Below are 16,777 nucleotides of genomic sequence, written 5' to 3' on the forward strand. Positions count from 1 at the left end.
AAACCCCACTAAGGTCCCCCTGCACTCTGCAATCCCTCATAAATCACAGCCATGCTGTGAGGCTGTGTTTACATCTGTAGTGTCAGTCTCAGCTGCTCCCCCGCCTCCTGCAGAGCTCCGGTCCCTGCCCCCGTCCCTTCCCTCCAATCAGCAGAGAGGGAAGGGATGCAGGTGGGGACTGGAGTTCTGCAGGAGGCGGGGAGAGCAGCAGACTGACACTATAGAGATAAACACAGCCAGCTCTGACAAGCTGTTTGTCAGCAGCGTGGCTGTGATTTATGAGGGATTGCAGAGTGCAGGGGGACCTTAGGGGGGTTTGGGATAGCAACAGAGGCTGGGTTGTATAGGCAGATCCAGCCTCTGTATGCAGATAACATTCTTCAAACCCACCTCGGGTTCTCTTTAAGGTGATTTAAAAGGCATGTTCTGATAAGGTGTGGAAATATCACCTAGGAGAATACTCAGGAGAAAATGTGAGCCTACGTGCAATACAGTCTACAGTAAATCGCTTTGCCCACTCTTCAAACCCGACCGGTTTCAGCCTTTGGCCATGGTCAGGAGTGATGGAAAGCAAGCACAGTATTGGCCAGTATATAAAGTACTTACTCCTCACAGGATCAGCCGTGAGTGAACACTGTTCAGCATGTCACTATGATTCAGACTCATTAGACACATCTCATTGGAGGAGAGCAGTCACATGGTACACAACCCACAGTACTCATGCGTTACTTGCTACACAGATTACGTAAAGCCTGGTTTTCTTTACGGCTACTTTTATATTCGTGTGGCGCTTGAATACAGTAGTTTTACATTTCTATTCGACAGAGGTTTTTTGTTTTGTTTTTTAATTGAATGTGGCTCTGTGATTATTTCATACAGAAAAAGGAGGAGAGACGCGGGGAACGCTTTCTGAATTTCACAGAGACCTGTTACTGCAGCATCAACAACGAGAGGCAGCACCACTTCTTCATGAATTACGTAGAGGACTGGTAAGCCACAGTTGCAGCTTCTCCACCCGCTTATTGGTCGCCGAGCGAGATCTGATATGCATTATTGATCAGAGGCAGCTGGTAAAGCGATCTGTAAGGAAGCATTTCAGTACAGGGGTTCTCTAATGTTTGCACATCGCTTGCTGGTGGAGGAACTGTCTTGCCATTAACCACTCTAAAGTTTAGAAATCTTTGTTTTACTTTAATCATCAAAGACAGTCGGGAAGTAAGAAAAGCATCTTTACGTAACTTGACAGGTCCCCTAATCTATTGCGCCACATTTCAGTTGTAATAAGAGAGCCATATTGTGACTGCTAGGGCTGATCAATGAAATGCAAATACTTGTGTTTATGTAAACTTATGTAAAGTTTTATGCAAATATATGCAGATTGGAAGATGCTGTAGACATTCAAAAGATCAGTATCTGCAAAAGATCTGTTTCTGCAAAAGATCCGTTCCTGCAAAATGCATTCATAGTCTATGAGATCTGCAGATCATCATACACACCTTGTTTAAAGAGGAACTGTAACGGCAAAACGTCCCCTGGGGGGTACTCGCCTCGGGTGGAGGAAGCCTCAGGATCCTAATGAGGCTTCCCACGCCGTCCTCTGTCCCTCGGGGGTCTCGCTGTAGCCCTCCGTACAGCCGTGACGTAATATTTACCTTCCTGGCTCCTGCGCAGGCGCTCTGACGGCTGTCGGCTCCGAAGTAGGCGGAAATACCCGATCGCCGTCGGGTCGCTCTACTGCGCAGGCGCAAGTCGCCTGCGCAGTAGAGCGGACCCGACAGAAAGCAGCCACAGCGCCCCCGCTGGAGCCAGCAAAGGTAAATATTGAAATTACAGTCGGGCCTGTCGCCGGCTGTTCAGAGGGCTGCAGCGAGACCCCCGTGGGACGCAGGACGGCGTGGAAAGCCTCATTAGGATCCGGAGGCTTCCCCCACCCGAGGTGAGTACCCCCCAGGGGATCTTTTCGAAGTTACAGAGTCTCTTTAACTGACATTCATCTGCAGATCAGACAATCATCTGCAGATCTGAAAATCCATCCTGGTGGATCTGATCTGCAGATGAATGTCTGTTAAACAAGGTGTGTATGATGATCTGCAGATATAGACTATGAATGCAATTTGCAGGAACGGATCTTTGGTAGGAACAGATCTTTTACAGATACTGATCTTTTGTGTCTGTACAGCATCTGTGTGTGCAGCATCTTGCAAAGATTTTTATCTGATGTGGAGTTCAGCTCCATAGAAAAGACTGTGTAGAGTATGGCTCTTATACTACAGGAAGGGTGGTAAGATTGGTCTGTGATCTTTCATTTTCCAAAGACTATAGTCTGATGTGTGTATGAGCCTTTAGTGTATTGGTCAAGTGAGCTTCTCACCTCAGTAGTGTGAAGCCTCTGGATAGTCCAAAGGCTTCCTGAATCTTTCTACATAAGAACCTCTCTAGACATGCTTGCTACACAGCCACAGAGATATGGATTTATCCTTTTTAACCTCCCTGGCATTTAATTTCCCCAGGATTTCTGTGCAAAAAGTGATCCAATTTAATTTTTATATACTTGTTTTATTCTGTAACTTGCCAAAATGTGTCAAGCAAAGATCTAGTATACATTGCAGGAGAGTATTGACGTGTATGCATGCCAATACTGTTCACAGCATGTTTTGTATTGACGTGTATAACCCTCAATACCACTAGGGAGGTTAAACAATACCAGTTGCTTGGCAGCTCGGCTTATCTCTTTAGCTGCAGTAGTGGCTGAATCGCACACCTGAAACAAGCATGCCACTAATCCAGTCTGACTTCAGTCAGAGCACCTGATCTGCATGCTTGTTGAGGCGCTGTGGCTAAAAGTATTAGAGACACAGGATCAGCAGGAGAGTCAGGCAACTGGTATTTTAAAAAGGAAAAATCCATATCCTTTTCAGTTTAGGTTCCCTTTAAGGCACCTGTTTTTTCACTGGCCTGATGAAGCGAGCAAGCACCCACAAAACGCGTTGTCAATTTTATGGGCTCTAATAAAAGACCTTCTTTCAATAAAATGGTCCAAATTCTTCTTCAAGAGGGAAGATGACCTCTCTGTTTATAAGATTAACAGCTTTATTAGCCTAACTTTTATGCATTGGGCGCCTCCACCTGTGTTTTATATCTCTGGAAGAGGTTGCATTACAAATCAAGGTGTGCCTAATGAGTGCTGAATAGCAGAAAGGTTTGTGAACAGCTGACCAGATACCTTGTTGTGTTTCTTGTTTCTAGGGAGGTCCTCCTCGGAGCCTCTGCAGCCTCCATAGAAGTCAGTGTGATTGCCAGGGTAGCTGACCAGGTAATTCTGCCACAAAGGAAAACTTTTACTCTTGTACTTAAAAGCTTCTTATTGAGATATCGTAACTCTTACACTGCCGCCAATGTCTATAGAAGTTCTGTGTGTTCAGCACCCATATGCCACGGACGTCTAAAAAAATTTAATATGAAACTACTTCCTCCTGCAGCAGACGTCTATAGGCATTTCTGTGTCCTCATATTCTTTTGTTAAAAGTCGCTTAATACAAAGTTCTTGCTCCGTGCCAACCTTCTACTGTACTTAACCACTTGCCGACCGCCCACAGCCGATGGGCGGCGGCAAAGTGGCCCGCAGAACGACCGCAATACGCCGATTGGTGGTGGGTCGTTTTGCGCTGTCCTGTCGGGGATCGCGCGCTCTTTGCACGCGCATCCTCCGGCAATAGGCTCCGCCCACCCACGACGTCAACCCGCCGGCCGTACGGAAGCGCCGGCGGGTTGTTAACCCCCAATCTGCCGCAATACAAGCGTATAATACGCTTTGTATTGTATACAAAGCGTATTATACAGGCTGCCTCCTGCCCTGGTGGTCCCAGTGATCGAGGGACCACCAGGGCAGGCTGCAGTTCTCCCTATGTGCACTTAAACACACTGATCTTCCCCCCCCCCCCCCCTCCCTCTGATCACCCACAGCACTCCTCAGGCCCCCCCCCCTGCCCACCCCCAGACCCCTGTTTGCACCCAATCACCCCCTAATCACCCATCAATCACTCCCTGTCACTATCTGACAACGCTATTTTTTTTATTAGGTCCTAATCTGCCCTCTGGGGGCTCCTGATCACCCCCCCCCCTTCCCCTGTGTATTGTATACATCTATTCTTCCCTGTAATCACTCACTGATCACCCATCAATCACCCCCTGTCACTAACGCCCATCAGATAAGACCCTAACCTGCCCCTTGCAGACACCTGATCAACCCCCCACACCCTAAGATCGCCTGCACCCCCGTCCTCAGATCGCTTCCGAAGTGCATTGTTTACATCTGTTCTTCCCTCTAATCACCCACTGAACACCCATCAATCACCCATCAGTCACCCCGTCACTACCTGTCACTGCTACCCATCAGATCAGGCCCTAATCTGCCCCTTGCGGGCACCCAATCACCCGCCCACACCCTCAGAACGCCCTTAGACCCCAGCCCTAATCACCTCGTCAGTGCATTTCTTGCATTTATTCTCCCCTCTATTCACACCCTGATCACCCAGTCACCCCCTGTCACTGCTACCCATCAGATCAGACCCTAAACTGCCCCTTGCGGGCACCCAAACACCCGCCCACACCCTCAGATCACCCTCAGACCCCGCCTGAACACCTCTCCAGTGCATTAATTACATCTGTTCTCCCCTCTAATCACCCATCAATCACCCATCAACAACCCCCTGTCACTGCTACCCATCATGCCCATCAGATCAGACCCTCATCTGCCCCTTTGCGGGCACCCAATCACCCGCCCACACCCTCGGATCACCCTTAGACCCCCCGATCACCTCCCCAGTGCATTGCTTGCATCTATTCCCCCCTCTAATCACACCTTGAGACACCCATCAATCACCACCTGTCACCCCCTAGCACACCTACCCATCAGATCAGGCCCTAATTTGCCCCATGTGGGCTCCTGACCGCTCGGTCAAACCCTCAGATCCCCCTCAGACCCCCTTCCAATCACCTCCCCAGTGCATTGATTGCATCTATTCTCCCCTCTAATCACCCCCTGAGACACCCATCAATCACCTCCTGTCACCCCCTAGCACTCCTATCCATCAGATCAGGCCGTAATCTGCCCCCTGCGGGCTTCTGGTCACCCGGCCAAACCCTCACCCGCCCCACCGCAGTGACAGAATTTTTTTTTTCTGATTACTGCTGGTCTCTACGACTTAATTGTCGCTGAGACCAACCGTTATGCCACACAATACACAACCGCCAATCCAAGAAGCTACCATGCCCAGCCTTTTCGGTGGAAACCACTCCAAGTTTCCGAACGTAACATTTTTTGGGGCCTTCTCCTTAACATGGGTCTAGTCAAAAAGAATGTATTGCGGTCTTATTGGTCTACGCACCCAATACATCACATGCCCATGTTCTCTGCTGCCATGTCCAGTTCACGATTTGAGAACATCCTGCGCTTCCTGCACTTCAGTGCCAATACAACCTGTCATCTAAGAGGCCACCCTGCTTATGGCCGGTTCCACAAAATTCGGCCCCTCATAGACCACCTGTCATCAAAATTTGCAGATGCTTATACTCCTGAATTTGCAGATGCTTATACCCATTTTGAGGCATTTCGCTTCCAGACTACTCCTCACGGATTTGGGCCCCTAAAATGCCAGGGCAGTATAGGAACCCCACCAAGTGACCCCATTTTAGAAAGAAGACACCCCAAGGTTTTCCGTTAGGTGTATGATGAGTTCATAGAAGATTTTTTTTTTTTGTCACAAGTTAGTGGAAAATGACACTTTATGAAAAAAAAAAAAAAAATGGAAATCCAATTTCCGCTAACTTGTGACAAAAAATAAGATCTTCTATGAACTCACCATACTCCTAACTAGAATACCTTGGGGTGTCTTCTTTCTAAAATGGGGTCACTTGTGGGGTTCCTATACTGCCCTAGCGCTTTAAGGGCCCTAAACCGTTAGTAGTGTAGAAACCAAATGCCTCAAAATGACCTGTGAATGGGACGTTGGGCCCCTTTGCACACCTAAGCTGCAAAAAAATGTCACATGTGGTATCTCCGTACTCAGAAGTAGTATAATGTGTTTTGGGGTGTATTTTTACACATACCCATGCTGGGTGGGAGAAATATCTCTGTAAATGACATTTTTTTTATTTTATTACACACAATTGTCCATTTACATATATTTCCCCCACCCAGCATGGGTATGTGTAAAAATACACCCCAAAACACATTATACTACTCCTGAATACGGCGATACCACATGTGTGACCCCTTTTTGCAGCCTAAGGGGCCCAACGTCCTATGAGCACCTTTAGGCTTTACAGAGGTGCTTACAATTTAGCACCCTCCAAAATGCCAGAACAATAAACACACCCCACAAATGATGCCATTTTGGAAAGTAGACACCCCAAGGTATTCAGAGAGGGGCATGGTGAGTTAGCAGAAATGGAAACTTTTTTTTTTTCCCGTTTCAGGCTACTTACACACCAGGACGTTGCGTTTAGGGGACGTTATAGGGCACATGTAACGCAATGCCTTGTGGTGTTGTAGCAGGATGCTACCAAGAGCCGCGTTACAAGCCGCTCTTGGTGCGCCTGCTCTGTCGGAGGCGCTGTGGAGATCACGTGAGCGGTCTCCGCAGCCAATCAGCGGCCGCTCCTAAGAGTAAACACTGCAAGTGCAGTGAATGCCAAGTAGCCATGTGCCTGGCTATGTAGCGGCCTCTCCCCACCTCCTCTCCGCCCCTAAAATAAAAAAACACCCATACTGAGCATGTGCAAACAAAGTACTGCATGCAGTACGTTGTCTTGACGTGAAGCGTTACTGTGTAACGCAACGTGGGCACTGTGAACAGCCCATTGATTTTTCATTGCTGTGCGGTGGGGGTGCGTTACTGGCTGCTCTAACGTGCGCCTGTAACGTCCCACTGTGAAAGCAGCCTCAAAGTGTCATTTGCCGCTAACTTGTGACAAAAAATAAAATCTTCTATGAACTCACCATGCCTCTTAGTGAATACTTTGGGATGTCTTCTTTCCAAAATGGGGTCATTTGGGGGGGTATTTATACTATCCTGGAATTTTAGCACCTTACGAAACCTGACAGGTGTTCAGAAAAGTCAGAGATGCTTCAAAATGGGAAAATTCACTTTTGGCACCATAGTTTGTAAACACTATAACTTTTACCCAAACCAATAAATAAAGACTTATTGTATTTTTTTTTTTATCAAAGACATGTAGCAGAATAAATTTGGACAAAAATGTATATAGAAATTTTACTTTATTTGAAAAATGTCAGCACAAAGTTAAAAAAATCATTTTTTGACAAAATTCATGTCTTTTTTTTTGATGAATATAATAAAAACTAAAAATCGCAGCAGCAATCAAATAGCACCAAAAGAAAGCTGTATTAGTGACAAGAAAAGGAGGGAAAATTCATTTAGATGGTAGGTTGTATGACCGAGCAATAAACCGTGAAAGCTGCAGTGGTCTGATTGGAAAAAAAGGCTCTGGTCCTTAAAGGGAAGGTTCAGGGACAGTTGAAAAAAAATAAAAATCCGAATCCACTTACCTGGGGCTTCCTCCAGCCCGTGGCAGGCAGGAGGTGCCCTCGGCGCCGCTCCGCAGGCTCCCGGTGGTCTCCGGTGGCCGACCCGACCTGGCCAGGCCAGTGGCCAGGTCGGGCCTCTTCTGCGCTCCATTGTGCGTTCCACGCTGGCGCGCTGACGTCATCGGACGTCCTCCGGGCTGTACTGCGCAGGCTCAGAACTACTGAGCAATGGGAAAGTTCAAAACGCTCTACCCCCTCAGATCATACCAGCAGGTGCAGGACCAGGACAGCCAAACCAATTTTCAGATGTGCAAGGAAGGATCCGCAGACCAGATGCTGGTAGAAAAATGCTGTAATTCTTTATTCAGAAAATTCCACATGACATGGCAATAAAACCACAAGGTTCAACTGACGCGTGTCGGGCCTACAATCTGCCCTTAGTCATAGTTAAAAGTGAACCTGAATCAGAACTACTGAGCCTGCGCAGTACAGCCCGGAGGACGTCCGATGACGTCAGCGCGCCGGCGTGGAACGCACAATGGAGCGCAGAAGAGGCCCGACCTGGCCGCCGGCCTGGCCAGGTCGGGTCGGCCACCGGAGACCACCGGGAGCCTGCGGAGCGGCGCCGAGGGCACCTCCTGCCTGCCACGGGCTGGAGGAAGCCCCAGGTAAGTGGATTCGGATTTTTATTTTTTTTTTCAACTGTCCCTGAACCTTCCCTTTAAGAGGCGAAAAGACTGTGGTCCTCTAATGGATAAAATATGCAAATAAATAATTCTAAGTTGGTGTGGAAATATGCAACTGTTACTGCTAGTCTATGCAGCTTGCAAATGGACCATTCAAATACTTGTACTGCAAGATTTGATTATTTGATTAGTCCATTTTACAATAGATTTTCGTAATGAGTATAAGTCTGTATTATAATAATTAGCATAATTTTCAAATATTTCACATTTATTTTGCACCTTGATAACAATCCTAGTGACTAATTTTGACATTTAATGAACTCAATACAAACAATACAAAAAATGAATTGTATGTGTATTACAGCTAAGAAATAGAACATTACTAGCAAAGAAAAGTCTCATATTTTTATTTTCAGTTATGTAGTGTTTTTTTTTTTTTTTTTTTTTTTTTTTAATAACAATGCATCATTCATACTGTCACAATTGTAGTTTTAAAACCACGCTCCTTTTCAAAACCACACACATTTTAAGCTATAAAACAAAGCAGAAATAAGGACCCTTTGAACTTTCCTGCAGTAAAATCTTCTCTCAAGCTGTCTCACTGTTTCTTGGCTGTTTAAGTGCTTCAGAAAACAGGACTGTATTCCACCCAGTGGGGCGGATAGCTCAGAGAAGCTCTTTTGCATAGATGACTGAAGTTTTTTAAAGGGTTGTGGAGTCGGGGTCGGAGCAATTTTGGGTGCCTGGAGTCGGAGTTGGGGGTTTCATAAACTGAGGAGTCAGTTGGATGATTTTTTTGTACCGACTCCACAGCCCTATTTTTTTTTTTTTTAACTCTTCCTGTACTGGAAAACAATGAGACTCTTTTCTTTGTTACTAATGTTCTATTTCTCTGCTGTACTACACATACAATTCAGTATATCATACGTTTATTTTAGCTTCAAGTTTGCTTTAAGAAATGTGGAGTCGTTCTTTTTTTTTTCCACGGAGAGGTACCAATAAATTTGTTCATGTCCGTAAATGGTGAAGTTACAGAATGAATGTCTTTGTGTTTATGAGCATTGGTTTTGACCGACAGTTTAACTACTTGCCGGCTGCTCCACGCCAATTGGCGTGAGTAGTGCGTCAGCCCCAGGACCGCCATCTATGGGGCTAGCAGGAGATTGCACGCACGCTGCACGCGCATCTCCTGCTCGGGGGCAGAGCTCCACCCCGCCTTCAGTCTCCGAGCGGCGATCGCCACTCGGGAGACTTAGACGGCGAAACTACCATCTAATAGGGTAGTACAGCGCTGCATTCAGCATTTACATTAAAAATAAAATAAACGTAGGGGAAGCGATCAGACCCCACCAACAGAGAGCTCTGTTGGTGGGGGGAAAAGGGGAGGGGAGAATCTCTTGTGTGCTGTGTTGTGCGGCTTCAGCTTTGCCTTAAAGCTGCAGTGGCCCAATTAAGTAAAAATGGCCTAGTCACTAGGGGGGTTTAACACCGCAGTCCTCAAGTGGTTAAAGGGAAGGTCCGCGCAGGATATAAAAAACAAACTGCACTTACCTGGGGCTTCTTCCAGCTCCTGGCAGTCGATCGGTGCCCTCGCCGCAGCTCCTCTCCCTCCCGGTGTCCAGCGGTGAAGAAGCCAACCTCGCCAGGTCAGCTTCCAGGCCGGCTTCTGTGCGCTCCACGGCGGGGGGTCACGTGGTGTAGGAACGTCATCGGGTCTCCACTGCGCAGGCTCAGAACTACTGCACCTGCGCAGTAGAGACCAGATGACGTCGCGTACACCACATGACCCGCGCCGTGGAGCGCACAGAAGCCGACCTGGCGAGGTCGGCTTCTTCACCGCTGGACACTAGGAGGGAGAGGAGCTGCGGTGAGGGCACCGATCGACTGCCAGGAGCTGGAAGAAGCCCGAGGTAAGTGCAGTTTGTTTTTTATATCCTGCGCGGACCTTCCCTTTAAGGTCATTGTTTGCTGCTCACTGACTGAGAACAGTAGAGCTTGTTGTAGGTGTCACGTCTCTCCTCTGGGAATCATACATGAATCTACTTTGCAGAACACCTGGGAACTGTGGGTCCTGGAAGACTCCGGCCGAGCGGAGCTGCCTCTCACCGACAGCAGCGAAGACACCTTGCCCATGGGAGTTGTGGTGGATTACAGCAGCCAGCTGGAGACAGCAATCAGTATGTTGTTCCTTTTCTATCATGACGCTATTCCCATTTACCGCTATCTGTCACAGAAATGAGATTGAACTATTGTTCTTATCCAATTGATCTTAGGCAGTCATCAGCCCTCCCTCTTGGCAACCCTGAAACCTGTCTGTAATGTCGTGGGGCTGGCTGCGGTGCCTGAGGGTGGCTGAATGACACCATTACATCTGTGTGGGATGACCAAAATCCATTTTATAGCCTATAAGTTGTAACTTCATTATATTCCTCTTTCAATTTGTTTCCTTTTTTTAGCTGGTTATCGGACACCCCAAAGCAACTGACAAATTCGATGTTCCTTCTCATGCAGCAGATATGCTGTTCTTTTTATACTCTTCTGACTATTTTGAGTAGGAAGGTGCTTAGCATTTTAGCATTTTTGGATCTTGCTTTATTAGCCCTTTCTCGGAACACTATGCTGAAATCTTACAAAACACTATTTATGCTTGTTGTAGAGCGCTACATAAAACTTTACTTTTAATAATTAAAGCTTCAGGTACTTCATATTGCCTATGTGGTTACTCGACATGTGAAATAAGAGGTAAAGATGTCAGAACACCCTATTAGGATTGATATAACCTCAGTATTAGCAAGATGTCTGCCCCTTTAAAGTGGGCCTGAACTCTTGCACAGGACGGAAGAAAAACAGAAAGAAATGGGCCCTGTATGTATTTAGAGAGTTTAGCCTGTCTAATTCCCCCTCATTTGTGTCTAATCACAAGATGTATCTGATCCCTCCCCTTGTCACATGACTGCCTGTGGCAGAGATGGCAGATAAGCCCATTTGAAAGCACTGGATGTTAACAATATGTCTGCTCCAATGAATCAGGAAGTAGGAACAGTGCAGATTTATTTTAGGATTTGTATGAGCTGTAACAGAGAAATGTTTTTGTTTAAAGGTTATTATGCTGTTGTGAACCTTTTAGAGCAGAGAGGAGTTCTGTGTTCATGTCCGCTTTAATTCAAATAAAATGAATGCATATTCATACACAACACCACCCTCCACCTGGCCCAACATGTTTCACCCCCATAACTTCTGGGGGCTTCATCAGGGGACGGTCAAAGTGCAGAAGTGCAAAAAGTGCAAACCGTCAAATTTAAATACATTCACATTATTAATGTAACATAGCCTCACGGCCAAGTATGCAAGCCCGGCTTGTATATATGTGGAGGGTGGTGTTGTGCTTGAAAATGCATTCATTTTATGTGGTTTAAAGGGGTAGACATCCTGCTAATACTGAGGTTATATAGGGCATAACAGGGTGCTCTGACATTTTTTACCTCTTACTTGACATGTTGAGTAACCACATAGGCAATACAAGCCGTACCTGACGTTTTAATTATTAAAAGTTACGTTTTGTGTAGCTCTCTACAATAAGCCTAAATAGTGGTTTATTAACCCTTTAGCAGCCAAATAAAGGAAAACTATATTTGGAGGCAGGGTTGAATTTTTCCTGCTGCTGAGGAAGTGTGCCTTCTCCAGCCTGGCAGGTTATGTGGGCGGCAGGGAGCTGTTATAGTTACCTGTCCGGATGGCTGGATCGGCTTCTTCCTCCACTGAGGCGGCAATTTAACCCCAACATGTCTTCTTGGTTCCGATCACATGATCTGATATGTGAACGAGATGCAGGAGACCGTGTCAGCGTTATAGCGCCACCCGGTGATGGGAGAGTCTCTTCCATCACCCCTTTTCCACCACCGGGTGGCGCTGAAACGCTGACACGGTCTCCTGGATCCGATCACATGTCATATCATGTGATTTGGTGACTGTGGGAAGTTGATTTGGTGACCTGTGGGAAGTTCAGAGCCGCCGGTGGAGGAAGAAAAGAAGCCATCCGAAACGGGTAACTATAACTGCGCCCTGCCACCTGCTGGTTTGTCTGCACTAGGCAGCCAGACGAGATTTGCCATCAGAGGTTTAGAATGCGCCAGCAGCTTTCAAACAAACAATGGGTTAATGTAAACATCCTCCAGAAGCTTCTCCGATCCTTGCTGACCCCACAGCTGGTTGCCCAGGACTCTTTTCTTCTTTGCGGCCGCGCTTCTGTCCGTGAACGAGAGTGGCTGCACTGTGCAAGTGCACTGATGGTCTACGGTGACAGGGTAACCCCATTGCATTGTCAGGCAAAAAAAATTTGTCTCACTTTTCAATAAAGCAAGTCATACATTATATTGAATGAGGAAGAGAGTGGTCTGCTAGTGTTTGAAAGTTTGACAGGAGTCCAATATGCCTGATGTAGGATGTCAAAGTGTTTGATTTGTCATGAATGTCTATCTGAAGGTTTTGTTGACTCTCTATCTGCAGGTGAGGAGAAAATCTTACCTCCTACCCCGATACTTCTCATACTTTCCACGGATGGCGTCCTCTGTCCCTTTCATGTCATCAACTTGCTCCCAGGAGCGAAGTCTCTCACCACTCCCCCGGAAGAGCTCAGTATGGAAGGAGAACGCCAACCTAGAAGTGGTAAGTGCAGCATTTCTGTGCTGTCCTAGTGCAATTCAAGGTCAACGGAAATTCCTGTTTCATCATAACATTGACATTTTGTAGTTTAGTGTTGTTAAAGTAGATCCAAGATAAACTTTTGCTCATTGCATAATTGTGTTCCTTTCATATAGTTTATAGAGCATTCCTCAAGCCAAATACTTCTATTACTCTAATTCCCTATAAACTAAACAAGCCTCACCCACACCTCCTTTTGTGCCTTGGCACTGTAGCAAGGGTTTATGGGAGCTCAGTCTGGGCAGGAGGAGGAGGTGGTTACTAGCCATTGCAGAGGGGAGGAGGATAGGGGACTCAATTTACACACGCAAGCTGATAGCATCTCCAGCCCCAGCCTGTGACAATGTGTCAAACAGAATATGGCTGCCCTTATTGTATCACAGGAATAAATAATTATAAACTTTTGAAGCTGTTTGCAGCTAGATATGCTGTGTAAACTATCTAAACTTTAGATAACATATATAGACAAGTTATTTAGATAATTAGTTTCCATCTCCGATCTGCTTTAAAGCAGCAGGGACAGCCATACTATCCCAGTGCATGTGTGTGTATATATATATATATATATATACAGTGATGTGAAAAACTATTTGCCCCCTTCCTGATTTCTTATTCTTTTGCATGTTTGTCACACTTAAATGTTTCTACTCATCAAAAACCGTTAACTATTAGTCAAAGATAACATAATTGAACACAAAATGCAGTTTTAAATGATGGTTTTTATTATTTAGTGAGAAAAAAAACTCCAAATCTACATGGCCCTGTGTGAAAAAGTGATTGTCCCCCCCCCCCCCCCCTGTTAAAAAATAACTTAACTGTGGTTTATCACACCTGAGTTCAATTTCTGTAGTCACCCCCAGGCCTGATAACTGCCACACCTGTTTCAATCAAGAAATCACTTAAATAGGAGCTATCTGACACAGAGAAGTAGATTAAAAGCACCTCAAAAGCTAGACATCATGCCAAGATCCAAAGAAATTCAGGAGCAAATGAGAACAAAAGTAATTGAGATCTATCAGTCTGGTAAAGGTTATAAAGCTTTGGGACTCCAGCAAACTACAGTGAGAGCCATTATCCACAAATGGCAAAAACATGGAACAGTGATGAACCTTCCCAGGAGTGGCCGGCCGACCAAAATGACCCCAAGGGCGCAGAGAAAACTCATCCGAGAGGCCACAAAAGACCCCAGGACAACATCTAAAGAACTGCAGGCCTCACTTGCCTCAATTAAGGTCAGTGTTCCCGACTCCACCATAAGAAAGAGACTGGGCAAAAACGGCCTGCATGGCAGTTATCCAAGGCGCAAACCACTTTTAAGCAAAAAGAACATTAAGGCTCGTCTCTATTTTGCTAAAAAAACATCTCAATGATTGCCAAGACTTTTGAGAAAATACCTTCTGGACCGACGAGACAAAAGTTGAACTTTTTGGAAGGTGCGTGTCCCATTACATCTGGCGTAGAAGTAACACAGCATTTCAACAAAAGAACATCATACCAACAGTAAAATATGGTGGCGGTAGTGTGATGGTCTGGGGTTGTTTTGCTGCTTCAGGACCTGGAAGGCTTGCTGTGATAGATGGAACCATGAATTCTACTGTCTACCAAAAAATCCTGAAGGAGAATGTCCAGCCATCTGTTCATCAACTCAAGCTGAAGCGATCTTGGGTGCTGTAGCAGGACAATGACCCAAAACACACCAGCAAATCCACCTATGAATGGCTGAAGAGAAACAAAATGAAGACTTTGGAGTGGCCTAGTCAATGTCCTGACCTGAATCCTATTGAGATGTTGTGGCATGACCTTAAAAAGGCGGTTCATGCTAGAAAACCCTCAAAGCTGAATTACAACAATTCTGCAAAGATGAGTGGGCCAAAATTCCTCCAGAGCGCTGTGAAAGACTCGTTGCAAGTTATCGCTGCTAAGGGTGGCCCAACCAGTTATTCGGTTCAGGGGCAATTTCTTTTTCACACAGGGCCATGTAGGTTTTGAGATTTTTTTTCTCACTAAAAAATAAAAACCAATATTTAAAACTGCATTTTGTGTTCAATTATGTTATCTTTTTTTTTGGGGGGGGGAGCTAGACATGAGACGGAGCTCCGGGCCGCAAGCCGATTTTATAGATATAATGCAGAAACGCATCGACCCTAATCAAACTACTGATAACACCACGGCACGGGCAAGCAGAAGAGCCACAAAGCAGAACCAAACAGCAGTTGGAAACACCGCAACAAACTCTGTAGCCAGATACTTCACGGGCCCCACTGCACTCTCCAACACGGCACAAGATGGCGGAGCAGGCAGAACAAGCATCACCCGCTACCTCACCCAAAAGCCTGGAAGACATATGGGTATTTTTGCGGGGGCTCCCGACGAAAAAGGATTTAGACAAGCAGACTGACCTTATCCTTACCACCACGAGATCGGAAGCTACGGCCTTGTGTGAGGTAGTTACCGGGCTGGCAAATAGACTGTCGGGGGCCGAGGCAAACATCTCCCAACTCCAACAAGATGTTCACTTTCTGAAGGAGTCCTCTGAGACGCACACGGCGCTCAGCAACTTTTACAGAGCGGGACTCGAAGACTTGCAAAATAGAAACCGCCGCAACAATGTGCGGATCCGCGACCTTCCGGAAGCCACCCGAACCGAAGACCTGCAGGCCACAGTGCAGGCCATATTTGATAAGGTACTGGACCACGTCCATTCTCCCCCGATTCGCCTGGACAGAGTGCATCGTGCCTTAAGAGCACTGCCACAAGGAGATTCCCCTCCCAGGGATGTGATCTGTAGAGTCAACCATTACGACATCAAGGAGGCCATCATGGTGGCCTCCAGGCGTAACGTCGCAATAGATTTTGATGGGGCACAAATCACCCTCTATCAAGACCTGGCACCTTTCACTTTGGCCCAGCGTAAGGCACTTCGCCCGTTGTTACAGGCTCTGCAAGATGAAGGTGCTGTTTATCACTGGGGATTCCCCTTTCATTTGCATGCAAAGTTAGGCACCCGACAAGCCATCTTACGCACACCTAAGGACCTGACTGCATTCTGTTCCACTTTGGAGATTGATCCGGTACCACTTCCACTCTGGGACCCTGATACCTTGATGCTCAATCCTCCTCAGAAGAAGACGACGAGAGGTATCACGGCTGACCCACCTTCGTGAGTTTATGACCATCCCTAGATAGCTTTAAAATCTGTACCCTTTGTCTCTCCGTGGAACTCTTCTTCACCCGGGATCTCGTTTTGGTTTGGTTGCTTTTTGTTTTCTCTTTTCACCCGGAACGTGTCTTATGAGGAATGCCACATACCTTCCCACCCTTCTCTTACGCTGTTAATCTCACATTGAGACACTTGACTCTACCTTATTACACTGTGGTGACTTGGTGGGCTCCTAAGTCTTAATAGCAACATATTGTTATAACTAGCCACGTTCCTAGCCCTTGGTTTCCTCTTATTCATATGCTCTTTTGCACTCCTAGCACTGTACTGGGCCGGTTTTCATAAAGAACATGTTAGGGCCTCTTTAGCATGTTATACCATTGCTCCAATATGTAAATCGCTACAGTGATAAATGCATAGCTGTGTGCCCGGGGTTCTGGAATATCCCCTCACGTGTGGAATGTCCCTTTGTTCCCCACCCATCTATGACCACACAGGCTATTTCAACAACTCCAGATCTGTATTGCATAATGTTTTACCTCTTTATGATGCTGCTTGGGATTGGGACATTTCCTATCCCACCACCTCTTTTACTGTCTCTGACTTTCCTTTTCTTATACTAAACTTTCTTACCGCCTTTACTCTTTGGCTTTTTGATGGACTGCACCGACCTGACCTTGA

At 46.3% G+C, this 16,777-nt stretch overlaps 1 protein-coding gene across 4 annotated transcripts in view; it reads left to right on the top strand.

Moving 5' to 3' along the window:
• Window positions 1–16,777, top strand: part of NUP214 (nucleoporin 214) — a 174,090-nt gene that overhangs the window by 34,578 nt on the left and 122,735 nt on the right. For all 4 annotated transcript variants that reach the window (XM_068248857.1, XM_068248861.1, XM_068248859.1 and 1 more), the window contains exons 8-11: window positions 880–989; window positions 3,247–3,313; window positions 10,286–10,412; window positions 12,742–12,900. In XM_068248857.1, coding sequence (XP_068104958.1) covers window positions 880–989; window positions 3,247–3,313; window positions 10,286–10,412; window positions 12,742–12,900 — 463 coding nt within the window. The remainder of the gene's footprint in view (window positions 1–879; window positions 990–3,246; window positions 3,314–10,285; window positions 10,413–12,741; window positions 12,901–16,777) is intronic.

Source organism: Hyperolius riggenbachi, chromosome 8 (assembly GCF_040937935.1).
Source record: "Hyperolius riggenbachi isolate aHypRig1 chromosome 8, aHypRig1.pri, whole genome shotgun sequence".
Taxonomy (NCBI): domain Eukaryota; kingdom Metazoa; phylum Chordata; class Amphibia; order Anura; family Hyperoliidae; genus Hyperolius; species Hyperolius riggenbachi.